This window comes from Mizuhopecten yessoensis, unplaced genomic scaffold (assembly GCF_002113885.1).
Source record: "Mizuhopecten yessoensis strain PY_sf001 unplaced genomic scaffold, ASM211388v2 scaffold6169, whole genome shotgun sequence".
Lineage (NCBI taxonomy): Eukaryota > Metazoa > Mollusca > Bivalvia > Pectinida > Pectinidae > Mizuhopecten > Mizuhopecten yessoensis.
In genome coordinates, this window is record NW_018406415.1 from 1142439 (window position 1) to 1158579 (window position 16141).

Below are 16141 nucleotides of genomic sequence, written 5' to 3' on the forward strand. Positions count from 1 at the left end.
AGGTGCTAGTTTCAAATCCTTTTTAGTCTGAAATCTGTATGCTAGATATTGAATAAGGTGGTTTTATTGTTTTTTGTCACTTTGAATAATATTTCTGTTCATGTTAAAAACAAAATCAACTCTCTGTATAAATATATCAGGTGACCGTTAAGGCCCATGGGCCTCTTGTTTAAATGAGTTATTCTAGGGACGGGGGCCAGTTACCACTTATGGGTCACAAACTGTAATGACCTTTTCGATAAGCTGAAAAAAAGTTAACGAAAAAATGATAATAAGACATAGATGTCAGAATATGGAGAATTTGATGATCCTGATCAATATCTCAAGATATCAAGTAAAAATAAATGTTTATTAATAAGCATTGTTAATTTGAATGATATCAAATAAGTCATCAAAACTCAAGTCATTATAAGTTTTAGGGTAAGGGCAGAGAAAAAGGTAAAAGGTTAGTCAGATATATTTTATGGGCTATCAGCAAATTAGAAGGTCATCATAATCTCAAAGAGTCGGGAGCAAAGTTATTTAAAATGTGTTTATAAATACTGTATCTTCTCTGATAGACAGAACATCTGTGTTTCATCAAGTGATAGACTTCAGTTGTATAACAAAAAAACTGTTATTCCCTGAACAGAAACGGGGGCTGGTTCCCTGAAGCACTTACAGAATCTTTTTGGTTGATGAGAGTTTGTTAGAAACTGTAACTCTACCAGTTAGTATGTGACCTGAAACACCAATGAAACTATACTTACAAAGCTCGATCACAGCTGGAGTAAGAAACTGTAGGCATGTTTACCTGTCGGCCATGTGGTTTTTACATTCCATTTATCCTACAAGTCCCAGACTCATACACTGTGTTTGATAAAATGTCAATATTCTCTATTCTCCATTATGGTTCGGGTTGTAATTTTGTGAAACAGAAAAAAATGAGTTGTCTTGTGGTAGTCCTGTTCTAATAAAACTTGGAGAGCTATATGTTTGAAATTTGCTCAGTGCATGTCTGTACATGCCAAGTCTGTCTATCTGTTAATTGATCTATGTCTGTCTGTCCATGTGAAGTATGTTTGTTAATTGATCCATGTCTGTCTGTCTGTCTGTGCCAAATGTGTCTGTCTGTTAATTGATCTATGTCTGTCTGTCCATGCAAAGTCTAGATCTGTCTGTTAATTGATCCATGTCTGTCTGTCCGTGCCAAATGTGTCTGTCTGTTAATTGATCTATGTCTGTCTGTCCATGCAAAGTCTAGATCTGTCTGTTAATTGATCTATGTCTGTCTGTCAGTGCCAAATCTGTCTGTCTGTTAATTGATATATGCATGTCTGTCTGTCCATGCCAAGTCTGTCTGTCTGTTAATTGATCTATATCCATCTGTCTGTCCATGCAAAGTCTGTTGTGCAACTATGTATACCGGTAGGTGATTTTATCAAAATCAAAGCATTCCGATGGACTTCAGATTTTTTTGCAGGTAAATAAAAAATATGCGAAAGAAATATATTAAAACCTTTAAACGATTTCTTCTGAAAAACCAGGAGACCCAGAGTAAGAATACTTGGCCAGTAGGTACCTGGGACAGAGTGCTATACAGTTTCCCCAAATTAATTACCTTGAGCTACTTTCGCTATAACAGGGGTCAAATATGTGAATATCTTTAAACAACTTCTTCCGCAATACCAGGAGGCCCTGGGTGATGATATTTGACCAGTAGCGTGCTGGGATAGAGTAGTACAAAGTTTTATTTAGTCTGGAAAATTCTTAAGCCAAGAGGACTCAACATATTTGCAAACGTACTTTAATTGAGATTCAGAGAATATTTTCCCATGATTGCTCAAATAACCAGGTGAGTGATACAGGCCCTCTGGGCCTCTTGTTTAATATGTAATGTGATAGACTTATATGAAAACATTGGAACAGTTCCTGTTATCCTTACAGAAGCATTCTGTGTTTTTAATGGAACACTTATCCTTCAACACATAAGTGTACATGCACTTATAGCATTCAGAAATTTCTAACAAGAAATTTCGAAACATGTTTGGATGCTATAGGAACACAGAACATGTTACAAAGTGTAAAGTCTACTATATTTCGGGAATCATGTAATGTAAACAAGCTGTTTAGCTTGAGACAGAGTCTGACGAGTGATCTTCAAAGATGTGTATAATTATCTGATGTGTGATAAAAAATTGTTAGCAATGTTGGCTATGTAATAAAATCATGTACGTTCTAACCGCTTCCTGATAAAACTGTGGTATACATCTGAGGCACGGAGACGTTTGTAAGCTCTGGAACGATACAGATCTTTAGAAAGTTGTAGCGAAAAATTTGACATCTTATCTAGTCACCTGCTACCAGAAAATTTATTTTACTTGATAAAACAAGTTCTTGTTTTACGTGTGATAAGCCCAAAAAAGAGGTTAGAATGGACGCAACAAATATCTGTTATTCATAGCAGGAATAAATAACAAGCATTTAAATGAGGGCTGATAATTAAAGCTCAAATATGGTACGTTCTCTAGATCTTCTGCTTTATAATAGTTTTGTTTGTTTTAATATATTAAATGATTCTGCGATGTAAATGAAACCAAATATTCAAAATGAAAATATTTTATTTATCTTATATTACCATATCATGTATTACGTTTTGAAGAAAAAGATGGAAGAATATTTATCAAAATTTCCAAATTAAAAAAAAAAAAAAATGACATTTGTATTTCTAGAGTTATCTTCCGATGGATGACCTGCAGGAACATGCACACTTTGACCTTCAGAGATGTGCCCAATCCTGCCAAGGGTTCCCCCGAGGAGGTACTCCTGTCCTTCAAAAACAAAAAGGGCACATACGCCAGGATCTTCGAGACCATGTGTGGGTAAGGAACTGGTACTAGTTCACCTCTTCCTGGTAATTCGATATTGTTTTATTGTGAATCCCCCGGAATGCTTCAAATGTGTGTTCATTGATACCACTGACGACGCTCTTAGGGCTATAGCTGGTTTTGATGACACCATATGACTTCAGCAAAACTAAAGGAATAACATTTTCAAGATAATATCAGGAAGTTATTTTTAAAAAATTAGCTTTAAACCTGCCAAATTTAGAGTCGGTGTTAATGTAGCACAAAACTCAAGTGAGTACAGATTATTTCCACTGTTTCTGCATTTACAAAATATTTCATTGAAATTTGTCATTTGCTGGTAAATTTAAACTTCGAGTCCGTTTTCATTTTGAAAATATTCCCCATTCAATTGCAAACAGGAAAACCATGCAAGTTCCATGTTACAGTGTGTGGAAGTAGAATGTGACGATTGAGAAACAACCCTTTTAAAAAATCAGATATTAGATTTTTTCAACAAAGCACTTTTTTCTACTTTTTGTGACTTTTTTCTACTTTTTGTGACTTCAAAATTTTACTATAGAAGAATTCAAAAGGTTTGTTATGGGCCTGAGTTTAGAGATGATTTTGCACACTGCAGACATGTTACATGTTAAGTCCTTTTGTTATTGATTACCTCCCTTGTTTGTTACAGGTATGCAGGCCTGTACTGTGCTGTACTGACTGGGTACGCCAAGGGACTGGACTATCACCCTGGTGATAAGTTCAAGGGGGCGGAGTATAACCATAGCTGGAATGCTTGCTTCATAGATGGGAATTGGTACCTTGTTGATTCCCACTGGGCGACACGCTATCTCATCTCCGAGAGAAACATTCAAGAAAATTTGGTAAGTTTGCATACAACCCCATGGCCACCCAACCCCAAAAAAAGCCACCCAAATTTAAAAAAAAAAATAAAAAAAATAGATAGTCATGTAATTATTATTGGCTCATTCACCCCTGAAATTTCATAATGCACTATTCTAATATTTTCATTGGATGAGTTCAAATGTGTCTTCAGGAATGCATGAGTTAAATGCTACTTTACTTACGGTGAAATCCATCTCTTTTTCTATAGAGTTCTGCACTAAGTAAGATAACTCTTCTCACAAAGTCATCAGGAACCTGTATTCTTAGTCCACCTAGGAAACCCTTCCACATTATCTCCTTTTGATTTCCTTTAATTATGTGAAAAATTTGTATGAATCTTTAAACTTTAAAAGCAATCCTCAATTAAGGATTTTTTATACATAAGGAAGGTGATTCTATTCCATGAAATTGAAATCGTATGGTTTTCTTTACAGGTGTATGAATATGACGACTTTTACTTCATGACCGATCCAGAACAGCTGATCTACAGCCATTGGGCACAGCGGGAACGCTGGCAACTTCTATCCCAGAGCCTCACTCTGGCTCAGTTTGAGGACTTGCCTTTGGTAAAATCCTACTTCTTCAAGTGTGGCATGTTCTTCATCTCACATCAGAAGGGAGTTGTGCCGACACAGAATGGTAAAATCGCCATCACCTGTGGATTTGTAAAGCCGACAAATTTCACCTACAAAATCGTCATGGCTGAAAATGGAGATGAAATGTACAATGGTCAAAAGCTGAAGAATTATGCACTACAGGAAACCCAGAACAACCAGGCCACCTTTGTCCTTCGAGCACCCAAGTCTGGTAGTTTTTACCTCACAATCTTCGCACAGCTCCTGACAGGCGACATCGGGGTAAAGAATGTCTTCACTGCCTCAGCAGAATATAAGGTTATTGCTGACTCAGCAGCTCACGATGCCAGTCCTCTGCCTAACTGTTCAGACAGTAACTGGGGCCCGGGTGTACCCGTCAGTCAACTCGGCCTTATCCCTAGCCAGACAGATGCCGTCATATTGAGCTCTGATGGGGATGTTAACCTAAGCTTCAGAAAGACAAGACCGACCTACATTCTGTGCAAACTGCGCCATCCAGGTATGCGCGATGAAGATCTGGAAAGATGTATTTCGGAAACTGATTTGGGGGACGAGATCCAAGTTCAGGCCACTTTGCCAAGACGAGGTGAATATGGCCTGGAAATCTACGGGAATGACCCTGCGAAGGACGGCGACACCTACACACACATCTGTCAGTACTTTGTACACTACGCTCCACCAGAGGAACAAGCCACAGCGTTCTACCAGGAGGCCCCTCAAAGGCGTGTGGTCCCCAACGCACACCAGGCAACAATTTCCTTTGTCAACCCCAACCAGGTATGTTCGTTTTCATGATTATCTTTAATTTTGACATCATTGTCTGATTTCCCCGGGTTTCCAATTCAGTGTATTTCCAGGGTATTTTGTGATATGTTTGGCTATCAGTAAAGCTTTTTTAAAGATGTAATTTTTAAAACAGAAAGAAAGAAAATACGATATATTTACCGTGGTTATTTATAACTCTACCACATTCAGATTGCATTCATATTTGCTTTGAATGCCATGACATGATTTTTGTCATCATCACATACATGAAAACAATCCAAAAGAGAATATGAACTAAGTATTTTGAGATTATCATGTTCTGAAAATGTTATATATAAATATTGAAACTGCCAACTGAATGCGATACAGTGCAAAGTACAGGGAACTTGCACATAATTATAGTTGAACCCTTAATTATCAGTAAATAGTAGCTATACTAGCAGTACCGTATTGAAAGGACCCAATCTGTTATAAGCACACACACCTATACACCCTTTACCCTTTCTTGGTCTAAGTGTCCCATTCCGTCACTGTCACTAACTGGTTTACTTCCAAAAAAGTGTCTGTTAACACTCTATATTAAGAAGTTTGGAAGGGTCTGAAATGATTCTAGACTGTTTCTGAATTGTCAAGTGCCTGGGGCATTTACTTGGTCAAATACGGTATATTGTAATGAATTGTAAATACTGTAATGGTGATGATCTCATCCTCAAATAACCCTGGATGTTACAAGGACGTTAAACTGCAAAGAAACAAACATTTAATGCTGATAATGAAAAGATTATTCAGATAAGTCACTTCAGCTTCATTAAAAAGCTTTTTGACATCAGGTTGAGAAAAAATTCTGTTAATAAGTGAAAAACTTTGGTAATACTAATATTGATTTGTATGATATATTAAAGAGAAACATTAATTTCCAATAAAGTCATTTAAATATCAAAATTGATTTAAAATCATGGAGTTATTATGTTAATATATATTAAATCAGAGTTTAGATGTCGTGTAAGGGGAATTTAAGACATTGTGGGTTTGTTTGACAGGATTGGTGTATAGAAGATATTTACAACATCGAGTGTTTTATTGTGGGAGGCCCTACCCACTTTAATTTGTTGACACTAGATAAGCCTTACAAAGGAAATAATGGCCTCAGCCATCTCGGTCAACATTCTCAGACATTTAAGTCTGGTTGACTTCCACCACACACAATAAACGCCACAAAAATCACTTATCTTGTGATTTTATCATGATAAAAACTGTCAAAATAAAAAAAAAATGTTGCAGATTTTATATGAATGTGTTGTATATGGTAACAAAGTCATGGATATACACTATTTCTTTGTTCAATTACCTTAAAAGATAACAGAACTTTATATTTTTTGTCAGCGTAAGAGGATATACAAGTCCGATTGTAGGTTTTTTATGGTCAGTTTTGTTTGATCTACTTTACAGCTTGCCCAGAATGTGTCGGATATGAACATGGGTCAGAATGAGATTGACCTTGACAGTTTGCCTGCCCCACCACCCGAGTTTCTACTACAACAACAGTTCCTGTACGGCACCGTCCCCGACAGTCGTCAGCAGGGTAACTATCCCGGAATGTCCCAAACCCATGGTCAGGCCAAGCCTGGGGGTCAGGCTGCCTTCACCCCTGGTGCGGGCAATGTTATTCTACCCCCCACCCAGCAAAAGGCCGTCATCAACATTCCCCCCAGTCAGCCAATCATGGTAAGTATGATTTCATGATCGAGGAACAAAGGTTACATTTCAAAATTATGACCTTTTTGGATTCATAACGCACGAAAATTTAAAAAACGCCATTCAATCCATATATATTCACATTTTTGCTATAGAACAACTGATTAATTTATTTGTGTTCTTAAATCTTATTTACTGCTTTTTGTTTATGCATTGTCTTTTAAACGATTTTGGCGGAACAGACCTATTTGAATAAAATTGTCACTAATAATTAACCGTAGTCATTTGTGCGTTTGACGCAGGGGCACTCTCCATGTTATTTGAAGTGATGCAACAAGACTCTCATTGAACAAGGTTACTGTATGATGTCATAAGTAAACCATGTGTTACGTCACGAGAGCTTCTGCTTTCATACTCAAATGTAATGCAATTCTGCTGATATTGTTCATCTAGTGGGTTGCAGTGCAAATGTAAATATGTTTATATATATCTACTTCTGCTTCAGGTTGAGAAGCGTTCGGTTGGTCAGGAGCCACCTTCAGCACCTCAGGAGTTTAAACTGATCCCAGTCAAGTGTGAGACAGAGGAGGGGCCTCCTCCAGCCCCTGCAGCCAACGCCCAGAAGCCAAGTCTGGAGAACATTGATCGCCAGGTGTTACATACTGTTGACGACCACGCCATACAGGTAGGTCAGACAATACATGTCTTGACAAATTGTTACAGATGAAATGAGGTCTGAGTCTCAGTGTTAGTGTATTAACATATTTGTTTATTAATTGTTACAATTGAACAGCAAATATTAATACATCTACCATATTTATTCGGTAATAAGCCAACCTAGTTCAGAAGAAAAGCCAACAAATGTTATTTATTGTTCTGTAATAAGCCCACATCCCTTCCTCGAGTCGGAGATCATGTGTTGGCCACTAGGCTCTCACAGGGCGACAGATAAAGTCTGGCTGGAAAAGTTTCTGTGTAAAAAAGAAATTATATAAATATAAATTTACGACGGACAATATCTACACCATTTATACACACACTTAAGATCTTAAAGCTTTGTTTCTTTTTCTAAAAAAATCTTTATTCTGTTGTGATCCAGGTATCTAAGAGTGAACATCCAACATTTAGAGACCTTGTGTGGGATTTGATCTACTCCAAGAATATCACAAACGAGATAGAAAAAGTCAGGTAAGAAATCATAGTACATTACAGAATCTCAGAAAAGTCAGGTAGAGAACTTAAGCATATCCGAGTTGCTTGTTTATGAAATAAGGTCGAACGTAGTAATTTGATGCTGCTTTCAGACAAGCATTGACAAAGCCTTGCAAGGCCTGAATAAACATTTACAGGGCCGAAGGAATTTATACCCAAAAATGATACATTTAAAAGCAGACAAATCGGTTGAACTGGATATGCGAAAGGGGCCTTAGTGTATAATGAAAGTCTCGTCATAGCCCAGTTACCTATGTATTTGTACTTACTGAATAAATATATTCTTTACTGCATTCATATCAACGTGACAGCTGCAGAAATGTCATCGAAATACAATAAAAACACATGTTGTACTGCACCGAATTTTAAAAGAACTGCTTCTCATCTGATTCATCACTATGTTCTACAGAGTGATCTTCCGATGGCTAGCCACCAAGAACCTGAAGGAGATAGATTTTAACAATGTGGAGAAGGGAAGTCCGGAGGAGGTGTTGATGGGCCTCAAGACTGGAAAGACAACGTATGCCATGGTGTTTGATACGATGTGCTGGTGAGTCAGTCAGCTTTATAAAGCTATGCTTGCAAGATCATTAAAACAGCAATGTATCTGTGCGTCATGTGTTAAAGGGAAATAACTCTAACTTATATTACAGGTATGATGTGTAAGGTAACATATTCCCTTATTTGGTATTTTCTGATTGATTTTATCAGGTTTATTCTGTTTTTAATCATTTTCTGCTTTTGATGAGACGTAGGATTGTTTCTTGCAAAGTTTAAACACATTAAATAAGGCAGTGATGGAACATCTACAGAGACATTCAATAACACTTCATGTAGTTTCGATTTTGAACAGATCAATTTTTCCAAATCAGTTTGCATATAGTTATGTTCACAGAATATTAAAAATTTCAAAATTATATTATGTAGGATAAAACATTTCATAGCTTATATAGTAGTTGTTCCCTTATGGAGACAACAAATCAACTATATTTCCCATTGTGTTTTTCCAGTTATGCTGGTCTTCACTCCAAGATCATCAGCGGTTACGCCAAAGGAGCTGACTACCGCCCGGGACAGAAGTTTACGCCCGGCTCTAATCAGCATTCCTGGACGGCCGTCTACATCTATGGCACCTGGTGTTTACTCGATGCTCATTGGGCAGCGCGGCGTATCATTGGTAAACAGGCCCAGGTAGAAGAGTTCCACTACCAGCTTGACGAATATTTCTTCCTGCCTGACCCACATCAGCTAATCTACACTCACTTCCCTGATGATCCAAAATGGCAGTTGCTTGATAGGCCCGTCAGCCTGGAGGAATTTGAGAACATGCCACACATGAAACCGCAGTTCTTCAAATATGGCCTGGAATTTGTCAGTCACAGGACCGCCGTCATTTATGGCCGAGGAGAAATGAATGTGCGTCTGCGTTACCCAGCCCATAAGCTTATGGTGGCCTTCAACTTCACTATTCAATATGAAAATTCAGATGAGGAGTTTCAGGGTGTCAAGTTAAATAGATACGGCATGCACGAAAGCGTTGGTGGAATCGGATCATTCCGTCTTCGTCTACCAGAGAGAGGCTCGTATATTTTATACGTATATGCCAAGGAAGATACCCCAGAGAACACAGACAATGTTTATGCGCAAGTGTGTGAATACAAGATTGTGCAGGAGGATGTTGCATGTCCTCCTCCCCAGCCTTTCCCTCCCTGTGCCACCCTTCATTGGGGTCCTGGTTCTGCCTTCTTTAAATATGGTCTGGCCACGTATCAACAAACCGCAAACATCATCACAAGAGAGGGCAAGGTCGAGCTACAGATCCGTATCCCCAAACAAATGCAATTTATGGCCAAACTCAAGCACATCAGTTATGACGATGCTGAATTAGATTGTTATGTTATGCACAGAATTGTAGGTAATACGGCCCACATTACCTGCTCGGTCCCGTCACGTGGCGAGTACGGACTTGAAATTTATGGCAATGATCCGAGTATGGAAGGTAAAACACTCTTCCATCTTGCACAGTTTCTAGTAGAATGCCACGAGGATGTCAAAACTACGCCCCTCCCCAAACTACCACCTGGCTACCTGGGTGCCCAGATTAAATTCAGTGAGTTTGGACTAAACACCCTGAGCCATCACGATCCTGTCATCCACCTAGAGAGCAATTACATTGAGATCCAATTTGCACTTGCGAAGGAAATGCGTGTCACAGCTAACTTGATTAGCGTTGACAAGGAAACGGACTTCCCAGAATTTGTGTTCACCCAGACGCAGGGTTCTGTGATCAGCTTCATGGTCACCATCCCAACCACTGGTTTCTATAAGCTGCAACTGTACGCCATCCCTGCAGATGACCCGAGCCAGCAGCTGCCAGGCGTGTATAATTACCTCCTCAACTGTCAGGCTACTCCTAAGGCCGTTCATCCCTTCCCCAAACAGTATGCCCAGTGGAAAGAGGGTTGCTACATGTGGCAGCCAATACGCCTACATAAGGAAATGCTCGAGGGCCCAGATCGCTCCACTAAATTCCGTGTCTGCATTCCACGCGCTGAGGCAGCAGCTATGGTCGTGGATTCAGACTGGACACACCTGACCAGCAACCAGCCAGGAATATGGGAAGGAGATGTCAGTTTTAAGAATCATAGCATGAAAAGTTGCAAGGTCACTTTGAATGCAAATTACGGAGGTGACCGCACCAATTACGCTACGCTTTTAGAATACAACATTGATGTATAGACTCGCTTGTTCTACGCATAGGAACGTACAGGAAGGACATTATAGAAATCTACCTGATGCAGAAACATTCACACTCTGCTTGCTTGGTAATCTTCATCTGCCTTACTGTATCACATATTAAAACTTTCACGTGTCTAGGAACAAATTTCAGCTGTGACATCTAACAAAGACAGGAAGACCACCATAGTCGAGGTCAAGTGTTGTAAGAAGAGTTTGACTTAATTTAACAAGTTTTAAGTAGATTTCTACTTAACCTGAAAGATCTTTTAAACAACAAACAGGACATGCAAAGTGTGTGTAAAGGTGAAAAAAAGTCATATGAAAAAAACAAAATCAGTGTTAACAAAGACATTTAGAAATGGACTGACTACCAGGTACTTTCTTATAAGGATAAAAAATGGCAGTTTGTGAAAAAGTGCAAGAAGCTTGGTTAATACATATGCATGGATTCGACTGTAAAGGAGCAAAATTATGTTTAGTGTAATTGCAATTGTGACGAAATTACAAATTTGAAGATAAAGTATATTGAAGTGTCATTCATCAGCCAATGAACAACCGTAGTGAACTTTCGAATGTAATCTGTACATGTACTGTGAAGGTAAATTTCCATCTACAGAAAAATATCATTGGTCACAAAAAATTGTTTTGGTGCTTTTTTGCTTTTAAACAAACGTTTGAAAATAATTAGGTGAACATTTCATTGATTGTTCTGAGAATTTTCAAATTTTCAAATTTTTAATTGTCTTCAAACAGTTAAACTGACCACTCCAACTTGTGTTAACATTTTAGATATTTGTGGTTTCTCATCAATTTAATGTTGACACTGGTTGTCGATGACATCTGATGAATTCAATCCTTTTTTATAAAATACCTTTTTTTCCATTGTCAGAAAAAATGGATTTTGGTTTGTATTTACTTTATCTAAAACCACATACAAAAAAATCTTCCTAATTTCTATCTTAATATTAATTTGTACACAAAAACCAGAAAAAAAGGGTTGTTAAATTTTTAATGCAAAATCATTATTGACAATATATTTTCAAAGAAAATAACTATTTGATGGACTTCTGGACCATTTAAGTTTTGTTTGTAGAAGTTTCAGTTTGAATGTGATGAATCTTGTGTATTTGACTCCTGCCATTAATCTCGTTCTAGTGTACAATTACACCAAGTGCTCAGAAGACAAATAGCTATACATATTTATGTACTTGTATTTTGTACTCGATAAATGTTGGTCGATGGCTAAAATCTTGGCATTATAGCTCAAACATTGTTTTTTTTTTATTATTTTATTATCTCAATAATTTACTCCATAATAAAAAGAAAATCATAAAATTGAAACAAATTGGTTTCTATTGTTATTAATGACAACTGCAGTGTAATCTACCTACATACTTAACCAGTAGGTAATATAAGTTCTATAATATTTGCACAAAGGATCAGGGTGTCATATTTGGCCAATTATAGTCCCTTCCTAATAAGAAAACTCCCAGAAGGTATATCTATACATATGTATGACTACCAGTGTATCTCCCAATGGGTTAAACAGATTTTTTTTTCAAATATAGCAATTTATGTTTGTCTGACCCAGCGGTGTCATTACGCAAAAATAAATACTTTTCGATAAGGGGCCGTAAAAACGACCAAATATGGCACCCATCCTTTGTGACCTAATAACTGTAGTGGGGGCAATTCGGAAAATAAGAATATTTGTGGAACCTCCCAAAAGGAAAGTTTCCTCTTGTATTGGAGTCAAATGATTTGTTAGTATAATTATGCTTGCTCATATGATTTACTTTTTATATTGTTTGTTTATGTTTTGTAGAATGCTTTTAGGTTAATGATATTGTAGAAATCAGGATGTGAAATTGCTGATCCTTTACTACATTGCATACTTGCCAACTCTCCCTATTTAGGAAGGAGGCTCCCGATTTTGGACCCTAAAATTTAGTATTTACAATCAGTGAATTTGCCAAACAGTTCCTATATTCTAAGAGCTATTGATTTCATCTGAGAGAACAACACAAATAATGTCATTTTCGAGGGTTATTTTGTCTCACAGGGGTGTATACCGTACACACCTCTATTTATGAATGCAGAATCTCCCCCATGGGAATTTTAAAAAATTGGCAAGTATGCATTTTAATGGTAAAAATATATATTCTCTGGAAAAATATCATGTAAACAACCATTTATGACTCTGATGTTGTTTGATTACAGATGTAATTGAAAAGAAGGTCACACAGGTTTCCCAGAAAAGTTGTATTGTTTTTATTATTTTTTTACAATATTTGTGCAATTCTCTGAACACTCCAGTTTATGCATTTAAATTACTTTGCTAAAATGTAACGTACGGCTTTCCTTCTGATTCCTGAAACATGGGGAATATTATTGGTCGTAAATGCCAATTTGGAAGTATGAAAATTTGAGAAACTCAATTAACATCAGTACTGCAGTTAGTACTTTAAATTGTTTAAATCAAAGCCTGACGCATTCTTCAGGACCAATTTCCTTTAAAATACTATTTTAAATCGTGGCTGTTGAATATAATACGATTGAATATGTTAATTTGTCTATTTCATCTTTCTTTCCCATTACAGTGACACAAACCTTTCTTACTCCGTCTTGTTTTCTATCCTGTCAAAGTTGTTTTGGAGTTAATGAAGCAATCATATTTATAGGTGTATGGTTTCTGTCAAGTACAGGAAACGCTGGGTGAATATTTATGGACGTCCATTACTATTGTTCTAACACTTTGTGCCTCTTTGTATTATTCATTATACATTTAATAATTTTATTAAAATTACTTTTAAGAAATTTTATTACATATTGACAACTTGTGCTGTCACTCTCTGAAGCCAGAAGTTGTATCGTCGCGTCTTCGTGCTGAAAAATACAATGCATGAAAATGGTTTCATGAAAAAAAGTGGAATAGTTAAAGACTTGTTTATAGCTGTTTTGACTTTGAACATATTTTCTTTATTTATGTATAACTTTTCCACTGTACGTGTTGTACTGTCTCTGCTTTCTGCCATCACACGATACGTACCACTTTCTAGTTTATATGTGACTGTCGGCTGGTAAAGCTAGGTTTCTCGGAAAGCCGAAAATCAATAATGTTAATGTAGAATCTGTTTGTTATAAATTAACTATCATGTATTTCACAATTCTGGCTCAATGTTCATTTCATTGCTCTTAGTTTAACACATCTAACCCCAGATGACTTTATATTCTAAAAAGGGGGGTAACTCTTACCTTGTTTTTGTTCGATGGTATGACTTTTAACACCAAATGCATAACAAACACACACTAGTTTGCCTTTATATTATATTATATATTCATGTTAGATATTGTTCAAATTCAATTTTTATGCTTTTTACTTATAGTTGTTACACAATGTAGATTATAAATAAAGCTGTGCTTCTAATATATACTTGTTGAAAATGTGTTATGATTTTAAACAGGTACCTTTACTGTCAAAGTGGAAATTAACACAGTGTGGAAATATTCATGCTTTTCAAGTCAAATAATCAGTGCGAAAATGCCCACATAGGAATATGAAGACGCAAATTATAGAATATATAATTTTCCGAACCACTACCAATGGAAAATAAATCACATCACGATTCCGCTTCATTAGTCACAACGCGAACATTTCCAAATGTGAGATTTTCCGCTTTTACAGTATGGCATAATAATCTATTGCAAATTGTTTGTCTTCGAATGTTATTTTGAAACTGTCAAAGAGAATTTCTTGAAATATCACAAACATACGTATGATTGAAACATCACAGACATACGTATGATTGAAACATCACAAACATACATATGATTGAAACATCACAAACATACATGTTTGTGCTCTAGTCCTTTTAACAGCTATGGTCATTTAAGGGCGTGCCAGGTTTAGGTGGTTAAGGAAAGCTGGAGGGCCTGTAGAGAAACCAGTGACCTGTGGTCAGTAACTGGCAACTTCCCCATGTAGGCCTAGAATCTGCAACCCAGTGGTGGACGACTCTGTAGTGATCCAGACAGATGCCTTAACCACTTCGCAACTGCGGCCCCACAAACAATGTCACCACGGTGTGTTGCATACTGTTAACAAAAAAAATCTACCAAGGCTGAAACTCACAATTAAGTCACACAATTATCATTCAGTCCCCTCTGTCTAGAATGGGCATCTCCAATATCTCCAATCTGGGTTTTGTGTATTGAATTACACTACTAGTTTCTGACTATCACAAAAGTATAACAAGTAGGCTTTCTACAATACAGAACTCCCTGTTAACTGACCAAATTATGTGGTTTACGCAGAGGACACTGGATTATTCGTAACCCTATTATTACTGTTCACAATGCAATTACTAATGTGACAAAATATTTTTACTAGAACTGTAGTCTGATGTTTAGCAGAGCAACATGTTAACACTTCGTAGCCAGACCTCCCCTTTCATTTGGTGAATCCCAGTACCACTGCAAAAAACTATGAATTGTTAACTTTACTTTAACGACATGACAATAGCTTTGAATTATTATTTTTTAAACAGAAACGAATACCTTCTATGAATTGTTATGAAAAAATAACGGAGATGAAATAAACAGTAAGTGCTACATGGCAGACTAAGATTGGAACCCTGGATCCCTGATCACAATGCAGTCTCTATAACTAACTGATCTACCTAATCTGTGTCTCAGTTCCTAGCTGGCCCAGTCCTTAATACTTAAAGTTATGTCCAAGCACTGAAATTAAGGGGAGGTCACTGTATCCATGAATTAGCCTTCAAGAATAGGACAGGCATCCTTAAGATGGATGAAGATGGCCTCCTGGATCCTCCACTGTAATACACGCACAATGTTCTAGTAAAGCACTTCCAGCTTATCAATGGTGATGGTTTAACCTGGTCACCCAGTTTGGATATGTTTGGTGACCTTCTGGAAAAAGATCGCTGTCGATTGTCTCGTCCTGCCATCTCTTATGATACACAAATATAATCTATCACCTGTAAATTAGCGAGATCGGATTATCTTAGCCATGGACTATGATTATATGACATTATTCCAACCGAGGAGAAATAAAGATCATTGAAATTGATAAAGGCATAATTAAGCCTTGGTTAGGATGTTACGAAATCCTAACCCAAGACTGAGATTAATAAAATATATTACCTGTATTTGAGCGAGATTGGGTTATCTCAGTTTAGGGTTAAGATTCTGTAACAAAATCCTAACCGAGGCATAAGCTGAGGTTGGGATGTTACAGAATCTTAGCCTGAGACTCGGATAACCCGATCTTGATACAGTTACAGGTAATTGATATTTTTTCTCGCACCTTTTAGTTCGAAAAAAAAGTATTAGATTTTGCTAAAAACTACAAGTATCCCGTCTGGGGCCTCAAATGAT

At 37.1% G+C, this 16141-nt stretch overlaps 1 protein-coding gene across 3 annotated transcripts in view; it reads left to right on the forward strand.

Moving 5' to 3' along the window:
• LOC110451715 overlaps nt 1–14170 on the forward strand; it is a 58599-nt gene extending 44429 nt beyond the window's left edge. For all 3 annotated transcript variants that reach the window (XM_021499855.1, XM_021499856.1, XM_021499858.1), the window contains exons 4-11: nt 2712–2861; nt 3520–3712; nt 4169–5107; nt 6545–6820; nt 7296–7475; nt 7890–7978; nt 8412–8552; nt 9013–14170. In XM_021499855.1, coding sequence (XP_021355530.1) covers nt 2712–2861; nt 3520–3712; nt 4169–5107; nt 6545–6820; nt 7296–7475; nt 7890–7978; nt 8412–8552; nt 9013–10741 — 3697 coding nt within the window. In that variant the 3' untranslated portion in view covers nt 10742–14170. The remainder of the gene's footprint in view (nt 1–2711; nt 2862–3519; nt 3713–4168; nt 5108–6544; nt 6821–7295; nt 7476–7889; nt 7979–8411; nt 8553–9012) is intronic.
• The last annotated feature ends 1971 nt before the right edge of the window (nt 14171–16141 follow it).